At 43.2% G+C, this 21,498-nt stretch overlaps 1 protein-coding gene across 1 annotated transcript in view; it reads left to right on the top strand.

Moving 5' to 3' along the window:
• The window catches only part of LOC120025508 (whirlin-like), a 178,603-nt gene that overhangs the window by 106,354 nt on the left and 50,751 nt on the right, over positions 1 to 21,498 (top strand). The window contains exons 5-6 of the mRNA XM_038970076.1: positions 15,069 to 15,277; positions 18,665 to 18,704. Coding sequence (XP_038826004.1) covers positions 15,069 to 15,277; positions 18,665 to 18,704 — 249 coding nt within the window. The remainder of the gene's footprint in view (positions 1 to 15,068; positions 15,278 to 18,664; positions 18,705 to 21,498) is intronic.

Here is a 21,498-nt window from a genome sequence, read left to right as displayed (position 1 = left end):
ATCATGTGTTCTCTACTCCAACAATTAATCCACAGATTAAAAGGGAAAACCTTGTTTCTTTCTAGTGATCTCTCCTCCTTCAATCTGCTTCTTCTTCTTCTTCTTCTGTGGACTTAATATTGGCAACCAACTGTAAGGTGCATTACCGCCACCAACTGGACTGGAGTGTGGACCTCAGTTTATCTTTCATCACCCACCTGGGTACAGTAATTGCTCCTAAAAACCAATGAGGAGATGGGAGAGGAGGGACTTGCAGCGAGTCACGCATCTAAAATAGAACCAAGTTATGTTTTAGAGCCTGGCTATGCAGACACTCTCGAGTAGTTTGGATAAAATGTATGTGGACACCTGCTCGTTGAACATCTCATTCCAAAATCATGGGCATTAATATGGAGTTGGTCCCTCCTTTGCTTCTATAACAGCATCCACTCTTCTGGGAAGACTAAGGGTCCTAGGCCGAACCATGAAATACAGCCTCAGACATTATTCCTCCTCCACCAAACTTTACAGTTGCCACTATGCATTGGGTTAAATAGCGTTCCCCTGGCACCCACCAAACCCCGATTTGTCCCTCAGATTGCCAGTTGGTGAAGCTTGAGTCATCACTCCAAAGAACGCATTTCCACTGCTCCAGAGTCCAATGGCGGCAAGCTTTACACCACTCCAGCCGACGCTTGGCATTGCGCATGGTGATCTAGGCTTGTGTGTGGCTGCTCAGCCATGAAAACCCATTTCATGAAGCTCCCGACGAACAGTTCTTGTGCTGATGTTGCTTCCAGAGGCAGTTTGGAACTCGGTAGTGAGTGTTGCAACCGAGGACAGACGATTTCAGCACTCGGCAGTCCCGTTCTGTGAGCTTGTGTGGCCTACCACTTCACGGCTGAGCCTTTGTTGCTCCTAGACGTTTCCACTTCACAATTCACACTTCACACTTCACACTTCCACTCTTATGGTTGACCGGGACAGCTCTAGCAGGGCAGAAATTTGACGAACTGACTTGTTGGAAAGGTGGCATCCTATGACGGTGCCACGTTGAAAGTCACTGAGCTCTTCAAAAAAGCCATTCTACTGCCAATGTATGTCTATGTAGATTGTATGGCTGTGTGCTCAATTGTAAACACCTGTTGCTGAAATAGCCGAATCCACTAATTTGAAGGGGTGGCCACATACTTTTGTGTATATATATAGTGTATGTAAATGTATTTTGCAACGCTCAATCACACAACCCGGGTGGTATGGTCAGCATGTATGGCTTCATATCACAATGACTACCAGACTGTAGCACTCACATCTGCGGTAATCATTAAGTGCTTTGAGAGGCTGATTATGGGACACATCAACTCCATCATCCCAGACACCCACTCCAATTTGCATACCACCACAACAGATCCAAAGATGACACAATCTGAATTGCACTCCACACTGCCCTCACCCACCCAAATAAGAGGAATACCTGTGTAAGAATGCTGTTCATTGACTACAGCTCAGCTTTCAACACCATCGTTCCCTCCAAGCTCGTCACCAAGCTTAGGAGCCTTGGTCTGAACACCTCCCTCTGCAACTGGATCCTGGACTTCCTGATGGGCCGACCCCAGGTGGTGAGGGTAGGCAACATCACCTCCGCCATGCTGACCCTCAACACAGGGGCCCCACAGGGGTGTGTGCTTAGTCCCCTCCTGCAGGGACGAGATCAGTGACATGGCATTGTGGGACGGAACAACAACTTCTCCTTCAACGTCAGTAAGACCAAGGAGCTGATCGCGGACTGCAGGAAATGGGGGGGGGGGGGCGAACACTCCCCCATCCACATCGACGGGGCTGCAATGGAGCGGGTCGAGAGCTTCAAGTTCCTCGGTGTCCAAATCACTAAGAATTGAAATGGTCCACACACCTCCACACAATTGTGAAGAAGGCGCTATAGTGCCTCTTCCCCCTCAGGAGGTTGAAAAGGTTTGGCATCGGCCTTCAAATCCTCAAAAAGTTATACAGCTGTACTATTGAGAGCATCTTGACTGGCTGCATCACTTCTTGGTATGGCAATAGCACTGCCCTCGATCGCATGGTGCTACAGATGGTGGGGCGGACAGCCCAGTACATCACTGGGGCCGAGCTCCCTGCCATCCAGTACCTCTATATCAAGCAGTGTGAAAGGAAGGCCCGGAAAATTGTTAAAGACTCCAATCACCCAAGCCATTGAATGTTTTCTCTGCTTCCGCAAGGCAAGCGGTACTGGTGCATCAAGTCTGACACCAACAGGCTCCTGAATAGCTTATATCTCCATGCCATAAGACTACTAAATGGCTAACAAAATGGTTACAGGACTATCTGAGTTGACCTTTCTATTTTATTCTTATTTTTTCACTGTCTCTAGGCACACTTACAGGGCCCTTCACATTATGCACACTGACACTCCAACACACAAACACTCCATCACATCACTTTATCACACACACATATGCACATAAATGTATACTAACTCTGCACACACCCACTCACATTCAATCATCAGATACGCTGCTGCTACTCTGTTTATCATATCCTGATGCCTAGTCACCTTACCCCTGTACATATCTACCTCTATCGATCCAGTATTCCTGCACATTGTATATATGGTACTGGAACTGACCCTGTATATAGTATGCCCACTTACTTTGTGTTGTTCTTATTTTTATATCTTGTGTGTTTTTGTTCTACCTTGTTATTTTTAGTATTACATTGTTATTGATTACTGCATTGTTGAGGTTAGAGCTTGCAAGAAAGGCATTTCACTGTACTTGTGCTTGTGACATTGAAACTTGGCCTCTCGTTTGTAAATAACAGTGTCATTGGTCCAGCGTCGCTGCTGGTTAATTACTCAGGATGCTCCCTGACGGCCTGGCCACGCTCTGATCAAACGCAGCACATTGATCTTTTTGTGTGTGTGTGTGTGTGTGTGTCTGTGTCTGTGTCTGTGTCTGTGTCTGTGTCTGTGTCTGTGTCTGTGTCTGTGTCTGTGTGTCTGTGTGTCTGTGTGTCTGTGTGTCTGTGTGTCTGTGTCTGTGTCTGTGTCTGTGTGTGTGTGTGTGTGTGTGTGTGTGTGCGCGCGCAAAGCAGTACTTACTTCCCATGCCAGCTTCTCTGAGCGCTAGTGCTCAATAGTTAACAGAAATTTGTTAGTTATTTCCGTTTTTTAAACAACTAATTGACTGATAAATCTCTATAGATAAATCAGATCAAGCCTGAACTGTGCGATGTAGTAAGGAGTTGTAGTTTCCAACAGGCCAATATTCTACATAATTTAGCGCAGAAAACATAGTAATTAACTACAATTACCATAATCCAATGCACTCATATTTGTCCATTCTGAGACCGAGAGAAGAGGCAGAAGAACGCGCGATCGAGAGGGATAGAGAGCAGTTGCTTCGTGAAAATACATGGTCAAAGATTGATAATTGGTATTCAGCAGCCATAAAAGTATGCCTTATTTACTTTCAAGAATGACTAAAATAGTGATTTTGTCAGAAAGCAAAGGCAGCAGCTCTATAGAGATGAGTTGACTTGGAGTGAAATAATAGTCATGCAATAGGCGTAAAACAAATGTAACATACACAATAACAGAAATAGTGTATTAAAGTAAAGTCATGTGAATAAATGATGGTAAGTTAGTGATAAGCAGTAATGGGCAGTCACTACTATCATGGAAGTTGTATTAATTGTTTGATTCTGTGTTGTTACAGCATTCAAACCACATAATGCATAGTGCATTTAATGTAAAAATATTTTATCAAAATCGAAATCGAAAACCGTGATTATTTTGTAATACTTCAAAAAGCAGTAATCGCTCAGCACTACTGAGCCCCCAAATGGAATTATAATGAGGGAGGAAGGGAGGGATAGAAGATAGAGGGGGGAGAGTGGTGTCAGTGCCAACTTGATGACAACAGCAGGAGATGCAGCACACCATCACAGTTAGGTGACATCTCTGTGGTGACTCAGAATGATCGAAGACTCTTCTCTAAGCTCTGATCGGAGAGAGAGCGAGAGACAGCGAGAGAGAGAGAGAGAGTGAGAGACAGCGAGAGAGAGAGAGAGAGAGAGAGAGAGAGAGAGAGAGAGAGAGAGAGAGAGAGAGAGAGGTGTAAAGAAGACAGAGACTTTATAAAAGTTTAACACCATCCAGTTAAAGTCTGACATCTCAGTTGTCTTTTCTCAGGAGTCTGGCACGATCTAGGCATCCCTCTCTCTCTCTTTTTGGAACAAACATACACCTCCCTATTTCCCCAACCCCCCTGCTGCCTTCCTTCACTTAGGGAATCCTGTTTTAAAAGAAAAATGCTGCATTTCATAGAGCAGAGTTGGACAAATGGGCACGGCGCCAGTCTATATCTAATCTTTTCCCTGTTCTTCTTTTCCCTTCACTGGAGAACAGACGAGAGCGAAATGTCACGGCTGCCCGAGTGTAGAGGAACAGAGGTGGGTGGCCAAATGCCAAACGCTGCTCTGTCACAGCCTGGACCCTTGTACTGTAGAGGGATGAGAGAGGGAGAGACAGATGAAGGCAATGAGAGAGAGAGATACATTAAAAGAGACATAAAAAGAGTGAGTGGATACCGAAAAAGACAGCAACACTGAGGCCCAAAGAGGCACAACGAAGTGAAGACACTTCAATCCACAAGATGGGAATAGAGAGTGTCTGACTGTATAGGGATCACTGTCTTGAGATAATTTCATCTCACATCTCCTCATCCCCTTCTCCCATCTCACAGTAAAGCAATCTTCCCTTTACACCAGTGGTATTCAAAGTCGGGGTCACGACCCGGATGTCAATGGCGTGCATACTGAGAGCGGAGTCAGGTGCAGGAGAGCAGAGAGTTGTGAACAGGCGCACACTTTATTGAGGCAGGAGAAACCAACAGACCAACGCACTGCGTCGAAACCTCCAGCCAATACAAAAGTGCAAACGCGCAAACAGTCACAATAATATTGTATAAACACAATAACATACCTCGTTAAATAAAACACGGCATAAACACATACCATTAAAGCGCGTCAACATAGACACGTAACACAAAACAATCTCACACAAAGACATGAGTGGGAACAGAGGAATAAATACATGTAGTGTGATTGGGGAATGAAAACCAGGTGTGCAGGGAACAAGACAAAACAAATGGATAAATAAAAAATGGAGCGGCGATGGCTAGAAAGCCGGTGACGTCGACCGTCGAACGCCGCCCGAACAAGGAGAGGGGTCGACTTCAGCGGAAGTCGTGGCACCGGAACTACAGTGGGCTCGCCAAAATGTTAAATATACCATGCCTTCAGAAAGTATTCACACCCCTTGACTTTTTCCACATTTTGTTGTAATTTAGAGCCTGAATTTAAAATGGATTAAATTGAGATTTTCTGTCACTGGCCTACACACAATATCCCGTAATGTCAAAGTGGAATTGTGTTTTTTCAAAATATTTATAAATTAATACACAATGAAAAGCTGAAATATCTTGAGTCAATGGCAAGTTCAGCAGTAAAAATGTGTCACATAATAAGTTGCATGGACTCACTTTGTTTGTAATAATACTGCGTAACGATTATAAACATACCCATAACATGATGCAGCCACCACTATGCTTGAAAATATGTAAAGTGGTACTCAGTAATGTATTGGATTGGATTTTCTCCAAACATAACACTTTGTATTCAGGACAAAAAGGTAATTTCTTGACCACATTTTTTGCAGAATTACTTTATTGCCTTGTTGCAAACAGGATGCATGTTTTGGAATATGTTATATTCTGTACAGGCTTCCTTCTTTTCACTTTGTAATTTAGGTAAGTATTGTGGACTAACTACAATGTTTTTCTTTTTCTTTTTTTTTCTTTTTTTATCCCATTTTCTCCCCAATTTTCGTGGTATCCAATCGCTAGTAATTACTATCTTGTCTCATCGCTACAACTCCCGTACGGGCTCGGGAGAGACGAAGGTTGAAAGCCATGCGTCCTCCGAAGCACAACCCAACCAAGCCGCACTGCTTCTTAACACAGCGCGCCTCCAACCCGGAAGCCAGCCGAACCAATGTGTCGGAGGAAACACCGTGTACCTGGCCCCCTTGGTTAGCGCGCACTGCGCCCGGCCCGCCACAGGAGTCGCTGGAGCGCGATGAGACAAGGATATCCCTACCGGCCAAACCCTCCCTAACCTGGACGACGCTATGCCAATTGTGCGTCGCCCCACGGACCTCCCGGTCGCGGCCGGCTGCGACAGAGCCTGGGCGCGAACCCAGAGACTCTGGTGGCGCAGTTAGCACTGCGATGCAGTGCCCTAGACCACTGCGCCACCCGGGAGGCCAACTACAATGTTGTTGATCCATCCTCAGTTTGCCCCTATCAAAGCCATTAACCTGTTTAGGCCAGGGGTGCCGCTAGCGGCACTCCTCCCACATTCCATTGAAAAGGCAGAGCGGCAAATTCAAAAAAAAAATTCTTTGAAATATTTAACTTTCACACATTAACAAGTCCAATACAGCTAATGAAAGATACAGATCGTGTGAATCCAGCCAACATGTCCGATTTTTTAAATGTTTTACAGGGAAGACACAATATGTAAATCTATTAGCTAAACACCTTAGCAAAAGACACCATTTTTTCTTTGTCCACCAACACCACTAGCTATCACCAATTCGGCCAAATAAAGATATTGATAGCCACTAACCAAGAAAAAACCTCATCAGATGACAGTCTGATAACATATTTATGGTATAGGATAGGTTTTGTTAGAAAAATGTGCATATTTCAGGTATAAATCATAGTTTACAATTGCACCCACCGTCACAACTCGACTAGAATAAATACATAGAGCAACGTGTATTACCTAATTACTAATCATAAAACATTTCGTAAAAATACACAGCATACACTAATCGAAAGAGACAGATCCTGTGAATACAGACAATATTTCAGATTTTCTAAGTGTCTTACAGCGAAAACACAATAAATCGTTATATTAGCATAGCACATGTGCAAACATTACCAGAGCATTGATTCTAGCCAAAGAGAGCGATAACGTCAACATCGCCAAAATATATACATTTTTTCACTAACCTTCTCAGAATTCTTCAGATGACACTCCTGTAACATCATATTACAACATACATATAGAGTTTGTTCGAAAATGTGCATATTTAGCCACCAAAATCATGGTTAGACAATGACAAAAGTTGCCCAGCTGGTCAGAAAATGTCGTGCGACATATTAGACAGTGATCTAGTCGTATACATAAATACTCATAAACGTGACTAAAAAATATAGGGTGGACAGCGATTGATAGACAATTTAATTCTTAATACAATCGCTGATTTACATTTTTTAAATTATCCTTACTTTTCAATACAGTTTGCGCCAAGCGAAGCTACATCTAACAAAATGGCGGCATAAGCGATTAACATTTTTCGACAGAAACACGATTTATCATAATAAATTGTTCTTACTTTGAGCTGTTCTTCCATCAGAATCTTGGGCAAAGAATCCTTTCTTGGGTCTAATCGTCTTTTGGTCGAAAGCTGTCCTCTTGCTATGTGGAAATGCCCACTGCGTTCGGCATGAACTGGAAACGTGCCCAGAAGTTCAAAGTGTCTCAGAAATAAATGTCCCAAAATCGCACTAAACGGATATAAATTGCTATAAAACGGTTTAAATTAACTACCTTATGATGTCTTTAACACCTATTACAAGTAAAAACATGACCGGAGAAATATTACTGGCTACACTAAAGCTTGGAAAAAGAGCAGGTCGGTGTCCACCGTGCGTCCGGCGCAGCTGGAAAAGGGAAACTACCTACACGTTGTTCTGTTTTATAGAGGCTGTGATTGCGCAATCGACTCCATTCAAAGCGTCATCACGTAAAGACATCCAGGGGAAGACGTAAGCAGTGTTTGTATCCTCATAGCATTCACAGGGACCTTTAAACTGACTCCAGATCAGGGGCCAAGATGTGTGAAATCTGACTCCATGTCAGGGAAAGTGCTGTAGAATGAGTTCTGTTCCACTCAGAGACAAAATTTCAACGGCTATAGAAACTAGAGAGTGTTTTCTATCCAATAATAATAATAATATGCATATTGTACGAGCAAGAATTGAGTAGGAAGCCGTTTAAAAATTACACGATTTCCAGAAAAAGTGACAACAGCACCCCCTATCCCAATGAAGTTAAACTCTAACTGTTTTAAAGCCACCATTGGCCTCAAGGGGAAACGTTCCTTCCTCCCCGGCAACTTTATCTTTGTAGTGACGGAGTGTATTGATACACCATCCAAAGTGTAATTAATAACTTCACCATTGTAACGTTCGTCTTGTGGTGCATGAACGGACCAAGGCGCAGCGGGTGATGAATACATAACGATTTATTTAAATGACAGACGAAACACGAAAACACTAGAACAAACTACAAAACAATAAACGAAGGCAACAGACCTGAAACAAACGAACTTACATATAGACGAAGAACGCACGAACAGGAACAGACTACCTAAAACGAACGAACAAACGAAACAGTCCCATGTGGTATACACTGACACAGGAACAATCACCCACAAACAAACAGTGAGAACCTCCTACCTTAATATGGTTCTCAATCAGAGGAAACGTCAAACACCTGCCTCTAATTGAGAACCATACCAGGCCACACATTAACCCAACATAGAAAACACATAACATAGACTACCCACCCCAACTCACGCCCTGACCAACTAAACACATACAAAACAACAGAAAACAGGTCAGGAACGTGACAACCATGCTTCAAGGGATATTCAATGTCTTCTAATTCATTTTTTACCCATCTACCAATAGGTGCCCTTCCTTGCAAGGCATTGGAAAACCTCCCTGGTCTTTATGGTTGAATCTGTAGTTGAAATTCACTGCTCGACTGAGGGACCTTACAGATAATTGCATGTGTGGGGTACAGAGATGAGGTACACCACCGGTCAAAAGTTTTAGAACAAGGGTTTTTCTTCATTTTTACTATTTTCTACATTGTAGAATAATAGTGAAGACATCAACACTATGAAATAACACATTAGGAATAATGTACTAACCAAAAAAGTGTTAAACAAATTAAAATATATTTTATATTTGAGATTCTTCAAATAGCCACCCTTTGCCTTGATGACAGCTTTGCACACTCTTGTCATTCTCTCAACCAGCATCATGAGGTAGTCACCTGGAATGCATTTCAATTAACAGGTGTGCCTTCTTAAAAGTTCATTTGTGGAATTTCTGTCCTTCTTTATGCGCTTGAGCCAATCAGTTGTGTTGTGACAAGGTAGGGGGGTATACAGAAGATAGCCCTATTTGGTAAAGACCAAGTCCATATTATGGCAAGAACAGCTCAAATAAGCAAAGAGAAACGACTGTCCATCATTACTTCAAGACATGAAGGTCAGTCAATACGGAACATTTCAAGAACTTTGTACGTTTCTTCAAGTGAAGTCTTTTTAAAAGGCACACCTGTTAATTGAAATGCATTCTAGGTGACTACCTCATGAAGCTGGTTGAGAGAATGCCAAGGTTGTGCAAAGCTGTCATCAAGGCAAAGGGTGGCTATTTGAAAAATCTTCAATATAAAATATATTTTGATTTGTTTAACACTTTTTTGGTTACTTCATGATTACATATGTGTTATTTCATCGTTTTGATGTATTCACTATTATTCTACAATGTAGAAAATAGTCAAATAAAGAAAAACTCTTGAATGAGTAGGTGTTCTAAAGTTACATTTTTTTCTTAAATCTACTTGAAAATCTATGGCAAGACCTGAAACTGGTTGTCTAGCAATGATCAACAACCAATTTGACTGAGCTTGAAGAATTCTGAAGAGAATAATTGGCAAATGTTGCACAATCCAGGTGTGGAATGTTCTTAGAGACCCAGAAAGACTCACAGCTGCAATCGCTGCCAAAGGTGCTTCTATAAAGTATTGACTCACGGGTGTGAATACTTCTGTAAATGAGTTATTTCGGTATTTCATTTTCAATAAATTAGCTAAAATGTCTACAAACATGTTTTCTCTTTGTCATTAGGGGGTATTGTATGTAGATGGGTGAGAAAAATAATGTATTTAATCCTTTTTGAATTCAAGCTGTAACACAATAAAATGTGGAATAAATCAAAGAGGTATGAATACTTTCTGAAGGCACTGTACACCTACAGTTGAAGTCGGAAGTTTACATACACTTAGGTTGGAGTTATTAAAACTCATTTTTCAGCCACTTCACAAATTTCTTGTTAACAAACTATAGTTTGGGCAAGTCGGTTAGGACATCTACTTTGTGCATGACACAATACATTTTTCCAACAATTGTTTACAGACAGATTATTTCACTTATAATTCACTGTATCACAATTCCAGCGGGTCAGATGTTTACATACACTAAGATGACTGTGCCTTTAAACTTCTTGGAAAATTCCAGAAAATTCCGTAATGGCTTTAGAAGCTTCTGATAGGCTAATTTGAGTCAATTGGAGGTGTACCTGTGGATGTATTTCAAGGCCTACCTTCAAACTCAGTGCCTCTTTGCTTGACATCGTGGGAAAATCAATCGAAATCAGCCAAGACCCCCAATTTCCAAATGCCTGAAGGTACCATGTTCATCTGTACAAACAATAGTACACAAGTATAAACACTATAGGACCACACAGCCGTCATACCGCTCAGGGTGGAGACGCGTTCTGTCTCCTAGAGATGAACGTTCTTTTGTGCGAAAAGTGAAAATCAATCCCAGAACAACAGCAAAGGACCTTGTGAAGATGCTGGAGGAAACAGGTACAAAAGTATCTATATCCACAGTAAAACGAGTCTTATATCGACAAAACCTGAAAAGCCGCTCAGCAAGGAAGAAGCCACTGCTCCAAAACCGCCATAAAAAAGCCAGACTACGGTTTGCAACTGCACATGGGGACAAAGATCATACTTTTTGGAGAAATGTCCTCTGGTCTGATGAAACAAAAATAGAACTGTTTGGCCATAATGACCATTGTTATGTTTGGAGGAAAAAGGGGGAGGCTGCAAAGCCGAAGAACACCATCCCAACTGTGAAGCACAGGGGTGGCAGCATCATGTTGTGGGGTTTCTTTGCTGCAGGAGGGACTGGTGCACTTCACAAAATAGATGGCATCATGAGGGAGGAAATGGATGTGGATATATTGAAGCAACATCTCAAGACATCAGTCAGGAAGTTAAAGCTTGGTCGCAAATGGGTCTTCCAAATAGACAATGACCCCAAGCATACTTCCAAAGTTGTGGCAAAATGGCTTAAGGACAACAAAGTCAAAGTATTGGAGTGGCCATCACAACGCCCTGCCCTCAATCCTATAGAACATTTGTGGGCAGAAATGAAAAAGCGTGTGCGAGCAAGGAGGCCTACAAACCTGACTCAGTTACACCAGCTCTGTCAGGAGGAATGGGTCAAAATTCACTCAATGTTTGTGGAAGGCTACCCGAAACGTTTGACCCAAGTTAAACAATGTAAAGGCAATGCTACCAAATACTAATTGAGTGTATGTGAACTTGTGACCCACTGGGAATGTGATGAAAGAAATAAAAGCTGAAATAAATCATTCTCTCTGCTATTATTCTGACATTTCACATTCTTAAAACAAAGTGGTGATCCTAACTGACCTAAGACAGGGAATTTTTACTAGGATTAAATGTCAGGAATTGTGAAAAACTGAGTTTAACTGTATATACAGTACGTATATACTGTATATATTCTTAATTTTTACCATTTTTTTTTTTTAATGGGGTCCCCAGAAGATCTGGCGGAAGAAATTGGGTCACTGCTGAAAATGTTTGAATACCTCTGCCCTACGCCACATAGTACATTACTGTCCCACCCCAACCACTGTAATGTCAATGGGATTCAAGACAGTGGGCAAGATTAAACAGATACAGGATGCTCTCCAAAAGTAACACTATTGCCTATATAGTGCACTACTGGTCAGCACTGGTCAAAGTAGTGCACTATATAGGGAATAGGGTGCCGTTTGGGACATACGCACAGTGTAGGGAAGAAAGACACTTCAAAGGGGATCTAATAGGATGTCTGTTCAGCTCTCCTCACCTGAGACAAGTGCTCTCTAACCCCATAGAGTCACTGTGCTGGGTGTGTTTTTTATATTGTAGCTCAACCTTTTCTTACTGCTATGAGATCAGCTCTGGTCAGCTTTCAACTCTCTCTCCCATCTGATTCACTTAACATGCCATGCCTTCATCAAAATCCTGATTTAGTTCATACAGTTTGTGTATTGGTCAGAGAGCCACTGTGATATACCAGTTATCTCGTGGTGGATGGTGGGTGGAGATATAGGAGGAACATTTCATTGTAGTGGCTACAATGGAATAAAGAAATGGTATGTGTTTGATACCTTTCCATTCAGTCCATTCAAGCCATCCTCCTATATCTCCACCCAAAAGCCACCACTGCAGTACCCCAAGAGCTTTACAGGCTCCATTCCCCCTGACTGTAGATCTGGTTGGGATCTGATTGGCTTCCAAGGCTGTTTCTGTAGTTGTGATTCCAGTTGTTGCTTTCTTGTGGAGGTGTTGGCACACAAGCTTAGAAAGTGAGACAGAGAGAAAGAAAGAGAACAATGAAGACATAGAGAGAGATGAGGAATCAATGGCAATGTGAGACTTGCGATAGAGAGGTGTGTGGGGAAAACAATGGGCTGTGTTTCATGGCCATCGATCCAGTTGTACTCATCTGTAGCCTGAGTCGAATTTCCAGAAAACACAGTCGCTTATTATTCATCTCCACATTGATTGGCCTCTCATTTGTAAATATAATTATCATTGGTCCAGCCAGCGTCGCTGCTGGTTATTTACCCAGGATGCTCCCTGGCGGCTTGCCCACACTTTGATTTGACGCAGCGCATTGATCTGTGTGTGTGCGTGTGTGTGCGCTCGCGGGCATGTGCTATGAGGAAGCAGTACTTTCCGTGCCAGCTTCTCTAAGCCCCCTAATGAAATTGTAATAAGGAGGGAGGGATGGAGGAGAGGAGGGGTGGGGGGAGTGGCGTCAATGCCAACTTGATGACAACAGCAGGAGATGCAGCACACCATCACAGTTAGGTGACATCTCTGTGGTGACTCAGCCTGATCAGAGACTCTTCTGGGTGTGTGTGCGTGTGAGTGTATGAGAGAAATAGAGAGAGAGAGAGAGAACAAATGTCAAGGGACTCTCACGCCCATAATACCTCAATACCAGTCACTGAATATACTAAATATCTTTTGAGGGACTACTGAAGTTGTTGTTGGTGAGATTTGGTTGACTAAGCTCAGTGAAATAAAATATAACAACCCATATGAGAACAGCTGACATCTGGAAATAATGATTAATTGCTAAATACCAAAATAAACTCTAAATGCAAAACTAATGGTGAAGGAGGGTGTGAGGGGGTGTGGGGGTGCACAAGTGCCTGATTTAATGTGTGAGGGCATCACAGTATTTTTCAGTCTTTGATTTTACCACACCGCTCCCTTTACTGACCCCATCGGCATGCTTTGAAAGAATAGGGATGAAATTGGCTTAATCTCTGGCAGGAACAGTACTGGGCCCGTATTCATAAAGCGTCTCAGAGTAGAAGTGCCCATCTAGGATCAGGTTCCCCTGTCCATATAATCTTATGCATTATGATCTTAAAGGCTAAGCTGATCCTAGATCAGCGCTCCTTCTCAAATAAAATAAAATGTTATTGGTCACGTACACATGGTTAGCAGATGTTATTGCGAGTGTAGCAAAATGCTTGTGCTTCTAGTTCTGACAGTGCAGCAATATCAACAAGTAATCTAACAATTCCACAACAACTACCTTCATACAAATAGTAAAGGGATAGAATAAGAATATGTACATATTATCAGGTTTGAAGGTAAGACCCAGGTGCAGACAATGTCGATGTAACAAAAGTTTATTAAATCGAACACGGGCATGCAAAGGTACAGGACGACAGGCAGGCTCAGGGTCAGGTTAGGCAGAAAGGTCAAAACTCGGAAAACTAGGAAACAGGCACTATAGACAGGACAGGAGCAAGGGGGAAACCACTGGTCGGTCTGAATGAACAAAACGAACTGAAAACAGACAAACAGAGAACACAGGTATAAATACACATGGGATAATGGGGAAGATGGGCGACACCTGGAGGGGGGTGAAGACAATCAGAAAGGCAGGTGAAACAGATCAGGGTGTGACACATAAATATATGGATGAGCAGTTACCGAGCGGCATAGGCAAGATGCAATAGATGGTATAAAATACAGTATATGGGATGAGTAATGCAAGATATGTAAACATCATTATTAAAGTGGCATTAATAAAGTGACTAGTGATCCATTTATTAGAGTGGCCAATGATTTCAAGTCTGTATGTAGGCAGCAGCCTCTCTGTGTTAGTGATACATTTAATGAATACAGTCCCTGGTCTTGTTGCAGCTAGCTAACTTTATAAAGGTCAGTGTTAGCCATCCCTGAAAGGCCAGTCTGTCTGGTCTTTGTTTAATGTAGTCTGTCACTAGCTGCTGCATATGTGATTTATCTATACAGTTCACAGTGCTATATCAGTTAACACATAATAATATTGTAGATGATCAGAGGCCAGCCTAGTGATCCATGTTGCTAAGGTCCGAGGTAATATACTGTAAGAGTCCACAAGGGGACTGCAGAAAGACCTAGGGTTATGGTTATGGAGCCCTACAGATGGAGATACACATATGTAGACAGAGTTGTCTGCATTAGCGTCTAGAAGCCCTCTCAATAGAGGGAGTACCTCTCAGTCTTACCAGGAGTAAGGAATACCTCTGACCCTGTGACCTCACATCTAAACAGGATCTACCTCCCACTGGAACTCAGCACTGATCAATCTACCAATCTAACCTCAACTGTGTTTGTTACCTACCACTCTCGTCTGTACTCTACCTCGGCTCTACCTCTCTGACCCCTACTGTGTGACCTCTGACTTATGTACTGTGACCCAGTGTCTGCCCATGCCCATGCCAGTCCGCCCACCATTCCTTCCTCTCTGTGCCCTCCCCGCACCCCAGGTGGGCGACCAGATCCTGGAGGTGAACGGGTGCAGCTTCCTGGGCATCCCCCATGACGAGGCGGTGCGCGTGCTAAAGTCATCGCGCCACCTGATAATGACTGTGAAGGACGTGGGGCGCTTGCCACATGCCAGGACAGTAGTGGGGGAGACCAAGTGGATTGCCAGCTCCCAAATCGCTGAGAGCTCCGCCAGCAGCAGTGTGGCTGGGTAAGAGAGAGAGAGGGGGTAGGGAGAGGGAAGGGGTGGGAGAGGGTGAGGGAGAGTAAGGGTTGGGGTGAGGGAGGTGACGAGGGAGGGGGTGGGAGAGGATGAGGGAGGGGTGAGAGATGGTGAGGGAGGGAATGAGGGAGATGGTGAGAGAGGGGGTGGGAGATGGTGATGGTGTTTAAAAGTAAAGCTTGCTAATTGAATTTGCACCTGATTTAATGTGTCATTTCAAGAGGGCATCTTTGATTTTACCACACCTCTCCCTTTACTGACCCCAACGGCATGCTTTGAATCAGTAATTATGTTGTTGGCTGCTTAGATTGCTATGAGAAGCTAGAATTACTCTCATAAAGACAGAGATATTGTCCTTCTCCCCATTGTGACGATAGATACCTCTTCATCTGTTCTGCCTGCTCTGTAGATGTAATCTGTATGCATGTGTGCAGTTGAATAGATGAATGACCCACATACAAGGTTTCCATACATTTCCATTTCAAATGCTTTTCCATGCGTACCAGTTTATTTAGTGTCACTCCGGGCAATGAGATGTATATGTGTGTGTGTGTGTGTGTGTGTGTGTGTGTGTGTGTGTGTGTGTGTGTGTGTGTGTGTGTGTGTGTGTGTGTGTGTGTGTGTGTGTGTGTGTGTGTGTGTGTGTGTGTGTGTGGGGTGCTCTGCTCCAGCTCAGTGTCATTAGCTGTAATGCAGTACGCCTGATTAAGAGAGCTTTGGAGAGCTGGTCACACACCACAGAGAGAAAAAAATAACTGCAAGGTAGCTGTTTTTATATCAGGGCAGTACATCACTCTAACGTCTGGCGGTCTGCCTGCCTGCCTGTGTGTGTGTGTGTGTCTACATATTGTCAGAGCGGAGAGGTAATGACAACATGCTACCAGTGATACCTGTGTGTCTGGAGTGAGCTGTCATGAGGACAGCGTAATAATGTGTTCTGTTTATCTGTGTATCCTGCAGCTTGTCCGTGGACCAAGGAGCATCAGGAAAGGTAAGGCCAACCTACACACAGAGATCTGTCTATGACATCATCAGTCTTATACGTGTCTCCCTGGCCTGCCAGTGGACATGTTTAACTATTCTTGTGGTGACCAGAAGTCCCCACAAGAACAGTAAATGAACAAAAAGTTGACCAACTGGGGACATTTTGTTAGTCCCCACAAGGTAAAATGCTATTTCGAGGTGGTTTAGGGTTAAAGTTAGAATTAGTGTAAGAGTATAATATATTATACCCTATTTAGTGGTCATCATCAAGAAAAATTAGGGCATTTTACTTCACTCACTTGAGAAAAAAAGAAGGAACCCGCACAAGATAGCATAACAGTGCGGACGTGTTTGTTGTTGTCCCGTGTAAATTTTATGGTTTTTTTTGTATATACTTAAATTGATTTAAATATCATTTTTCATTTTTAAATTAAATATACCTTCCGGCAACCCGCCTCACCTAATGTGATACGGATCTACTATTTTTAGACCTTATAGCTAGAACCCCCAGCAGAAGCTAGCTATCAGCAGCTAACCAGCTAATTAGCTACTAGCTATTTAGTCATTGTTAGCCACTGCTAGCGGCCTTTACCTTTAGCTCAGACACCAGCCACTTTTAGCCTGGATAATACCTGCCAGTCTGCACAGCGCGATATCAACCCTGAGCATATCGGACTGCTTTTCTCCACTACATCACCGGATTCCTGCCGTAAGCTCTGGACCATTACTCCGGATCATCGCAGCTAGCTAGCTGCTACCGAGTGGCCCAGCCCCGAAGCTAGTCTTGAGCCAGGCCAATCTCCCGGCCTGCTCAGTGGACCCTATGATCACTTAGCAACACAGCTGATGCCTCCCGGACTCTTCACTAACACGACTAGAAGCCACTACATCACTGGATTCCTGCCATAACCTCTGGACCTTTGCACCGGACGCACCGGAGTGGCTATAGTGGCTAAAGCCCTTGTCCCGAAGCTAGCACCAGTTAGCCTCGAGCCAGGTGCATCTCCCGGCTAGCAAACAAAATTACTCCAGCTACAATACATCTTTTGCCAATTTGGCCTGGACCCTTTGTCGACACGGAGCCCCGCCTATCCATCACGACTGGTCTGCCGACGGTGACGCCCTTGTTCCAAAGCTAGCACCAGTTAGCCTCGAGCCAGGCGCATCTCCCGGCTAGCGTAGTAATGACTATCTAACGGCTTCCCTGTTTCATCTATTGCTGTTCACTGGACCCTATGATCACTTTGCTACATAGCTGATGCCTGCTGGACTGTTTATTAATCACAATACTCCATTTTGTTTATTTTGTTTATCTGTCGGCCCCAGCCTCGAACTCAGGCCCTGTGTGTAGTTAACTGACCCGCTCTGCCCATTCATCGCCATTTTACCTGTTGTTGTTGTCTTAGCTGATTAGCTGTTGTTGTCTTACCCGTTGTTGTCTTAGCTAGCTCTCCCAATCAACACCTATGATTGCTTTCTGCCTCGCTTTATGTCTCTCTCTAATGTCAATATGCCTTGTATACTGTTGTTAAGGGTAGTCATCATTGTTTTATTTTACTGCGGTGCCCCTAGTCCCACTCAAAATGCCTCAGATAGCTATTTTGTCCCACCTCCCACACATGCGGTGACCTCGCCTAGCATAACTAGTGCATCCAGCGATGCAACCTCTCTTATCGTCACTCAATGCCTAGGTTTACCTCCACTGTACCCACACCCTACCATACCCATTGTCTGTACATTATGACCTGAATCTATCCTACCACGCCCAGAAATCTGCTCCTTTTAGTCTCTGTTCCCAACGCACTAGATGACCAGTTCAGATAGCCTTTAGCTGTACCCTCATCCTACTCCTCTTCATAGGGTGATGTAGAGGTTAACCCAGGCCCTGTGTGTCCCCAGGCGCTCTCATTTGTTGACTTCTGCAACCGTAAAAGCCTTGGGTTCATGCATGTTAACATCAGAAGCCTCCTCCCTAAGTTTGTTTTACTCACTGCTTTAGCACACTCCACCAACCCTGATGTCCTTGCCATGTCTGAATCCTGTCTTAGGAAGGCCACCAAAAAATCTGAAATTTTCGTCCCCAACTTCAACATTTTCCTTCAAGATAGAACTGCCAAAGGGGGAGGAGTTGCAATCTACTGCAGAGATAGCCTGGAAAAGTTCTGTCATACTTTCCAGGTCTATCTTCAAACAGTTCGAGCTTCTAATTTAAAAACTTAATCTCTCCAGAAATAAGTCTCTCTCTGTTGCCACCTCTTACAGATCCCCCTCAGCTCCCAGCTGTGCCCTGGACACAATTGATTGCCCCCCATCTATCTTCAGAGTTTGTTTTGTTAGGTGACCTAAACTGGGATATGCTTAACACCCCGGCCGTCCTACAATCTAAGCTAGATGCCCTCAATCTCACACAAATTATCAAGGAACCCACCAGGTACAACCCCAAATCCGTAAACATGGGCACCCTCATAGATATTATCATGACCAACTTGCCTTCCAAATAAACCTCTGCTCTTTTCAATCAGGATCTCAGCAATCACTGCCTCATTGCCTGCATCCGTTATGGGTCCGCGGTCAAACGACCACCCCTCATCACTGTCAAACACTCCCTAATACACTTCTGGAAGGATATTCTGGAAGGATATTGACCTCATCCCGTCAGTAGAGGATGCCTGGTTGTTCTTTAAAAGTAATTTCCTCACCATATTAAATAAGCATGCCCATTTAAAAAAATGTAGAACTAAGAACAGATATAGCCCTTGGTTCACTCCAGACCTGACTGCCGTCGACCAGCACAAAAACTTCCTGTGGCGTACTGCACTAGCATCGAATAGTCCCCGTGATATGCGACTTTTCAGGGAAGTCAGGAACCAATACACACTGCCAGTTAGGAAAGAAAAGGCTAGCTTTTTCAAACAGAAAAAGCATCCTGTAGCTCTAACTCCAAAAAGTTCTGGGACACTGTAAAGCCCATGGAGAATAATAGCACCTCCTCCCAGCTGCCCACTGTACTGAGGCTAGGAAACACTGTCACCACCGATAAATCCATGATAATCGAGAATTTCAATAAGCATTTCTCTATGGCTGGCCATGCTTTCCTCCTGGCTACCCCAACCCCGGCCAACACCCCCGCAGCTACTTGACGAAGCCTCCCCAGCTTCTCCTTCACCCAAATCCAGATAGCTGATGTTCTGAAAGAGCTGCAAATCCTGGACCCGTACAAATTAGCTGGGCTAGATAATCTGGACCCTCTCTTTCTAAAATTATCCGCCGCCATTGTTGCAACCCCTATTACTAGTCTGTTCAACCTCTCTTTCGTATGGTCCGAGATTCCTAAAGATTGGACAGCTGCCGCGGTCATCCCCCTCTTCAAAGGGGGTGACACTCTCGACCCAAACTGTTACAGACCTATATCCATCCTGCTCTGCCTTTCTAAAGACTTCGAAAGCCAAGTTAACCTGTCTGGCACCGGGGTTCCGCTAGCGGAACTCCTCCCACATTCCACTGAAAAGGCAGAGCGCGAAATTCACACATTAACAAGTCCAATACAGCAAATGAAAGATACACATCTTGTGAATCCAGTCAACATGTCCGATTTTTAAAATGTTTTACAGCGAAAACACCACATATATTTATGTTAGCTCACCACCAAATACAAAAAAGGACAGACATTTTTCACAGCACAGGTAGCATGCACAAAGCCAACCTAACTAACCAAGAACCAACCAAACTAACCAAGAAACAACTTCATCAGATGACAGTCTTATAACATGTTATACAATAAATCTATGTTTTGTTCGAAAAATGTGCATATTTGAGGTATAAATCAGTTTTACATTGCAGCTACCATCACAGCTACCGTCAGAAATAGCACCGAAGCAGCCAGAGTAATTACAGACACCAACGTCAAATACCTAAATACTCATCATAAAATATTTCTGAAAAATCGATGGTGTACAGCAAATTAAAGACAAACATCTTGTGAATCCAGCCAATATTTCCGATTTTTTAAGTGTTTTACAGCGAAAACACAATATAGCATTATATTAGCTTACTACAATAGCCTACCACACTACCGCATTCATTCATCAAGGCACGTTAGCGATAGCAATAGGCACGTTAGCGATAGCGAATAAACCAGCAAAAGATATTAATTTTCACTAACCTTCATAAACCTTCATCAGATGACAGTCCTATAACATCAGGTTATACATACACTTGTGTTTTGTTCGAAAATGTGCATATTTAGAGCTGAAATCAGTGGTTATACATTGTGCTAACGTAGCATCTTTTTCCCAGAATGTGCGGATATTTTTATGACACTCAACTATTCTGACCAAATAACTATTCATAAACGTTACTAGAAAATACATGTTGTATAGGAAATGATAGATACACTAGTTCTTAATGCAATCGCCGTGTTAGAATTCTAAAAATAACTTCATTACGACATCCAGCTTAGTTATAGCGAGAGCGTGCCCAAAATCTGGGCGCAAACTACTATTTCACATGTTCGACAGATATATGAAATAGCATCATAAAATGGGTCCTACTTTTGATGATCTTCCATCAGAATGTTGTACAAGGGGTCCTTTGTCCAGAACAATCGTTGTTTGGTTTTAGAATGTCCTCTTCTCCAGTCAATTAGCACGGAAAGCTAGCAAAGTAGCGCGAAGCTCTCCTTCCTGAACAAAGGCACACAACGCAACACGCCTAACGTCCCGAATAAATTTCAATAATCTAATAAAACTATATTGAAAAAACATACTTTACGATGATATTGTCACATTTATCAAATAAAATCAAAGCCGGAGATATTAGTCGTCTATAACGACAGCTTTTCAGAAGGCAATACCAGGTCCCTTCTCGCGCTCTCCAGAAAACAGGAAACTGGTGACACGTCATACAAAGAGCTTTTATTCGACCCCAGATCAAGTTATACACTCCATTTCTTCTCTCACTGCCTGTCGACATCTAGTGGAAGACGTATGAAGTGCATGTATACTAATAAATATCAAGGACATTTATAGGCAGGCCCTAGAACAGAGCATCGATTTCAGATTTTCCACTTCCTGTCAGGAAGTTTGCTGCAAAATGAGTTCTGTTTTACTCACAGATATAATTCAAACGGTTTTAGAAACTAGAGAGTGTTTTATATCCAATAGTAATAATAATATGCATATTGTACGAGCAAGAATTGAGTACGAGGCCGTTTAAATTGGGCACGA

This window comes from Salvelinus namaycush, chromosome 31 (assembly GCF_016432855.1).
Source record: "Salvelinus namaycush isolate Seneca chromosome 31, SaNama_1.0, whole genome shotgun sequence".
In the NCBI taxonomy this organism is placed as follows: domain Eukaryota; kingdom Metazoa; phylum Chordata; class Actinopteri; order Salmoniformes; family Salmonidae; genus Salvelinus; species Salvelinus namaycush.
The sequence above is the reverse complement of the archived record's forward strand: the minus strand, read 5'-3'. Positions and strand labels throughout refer to the sequence as shown.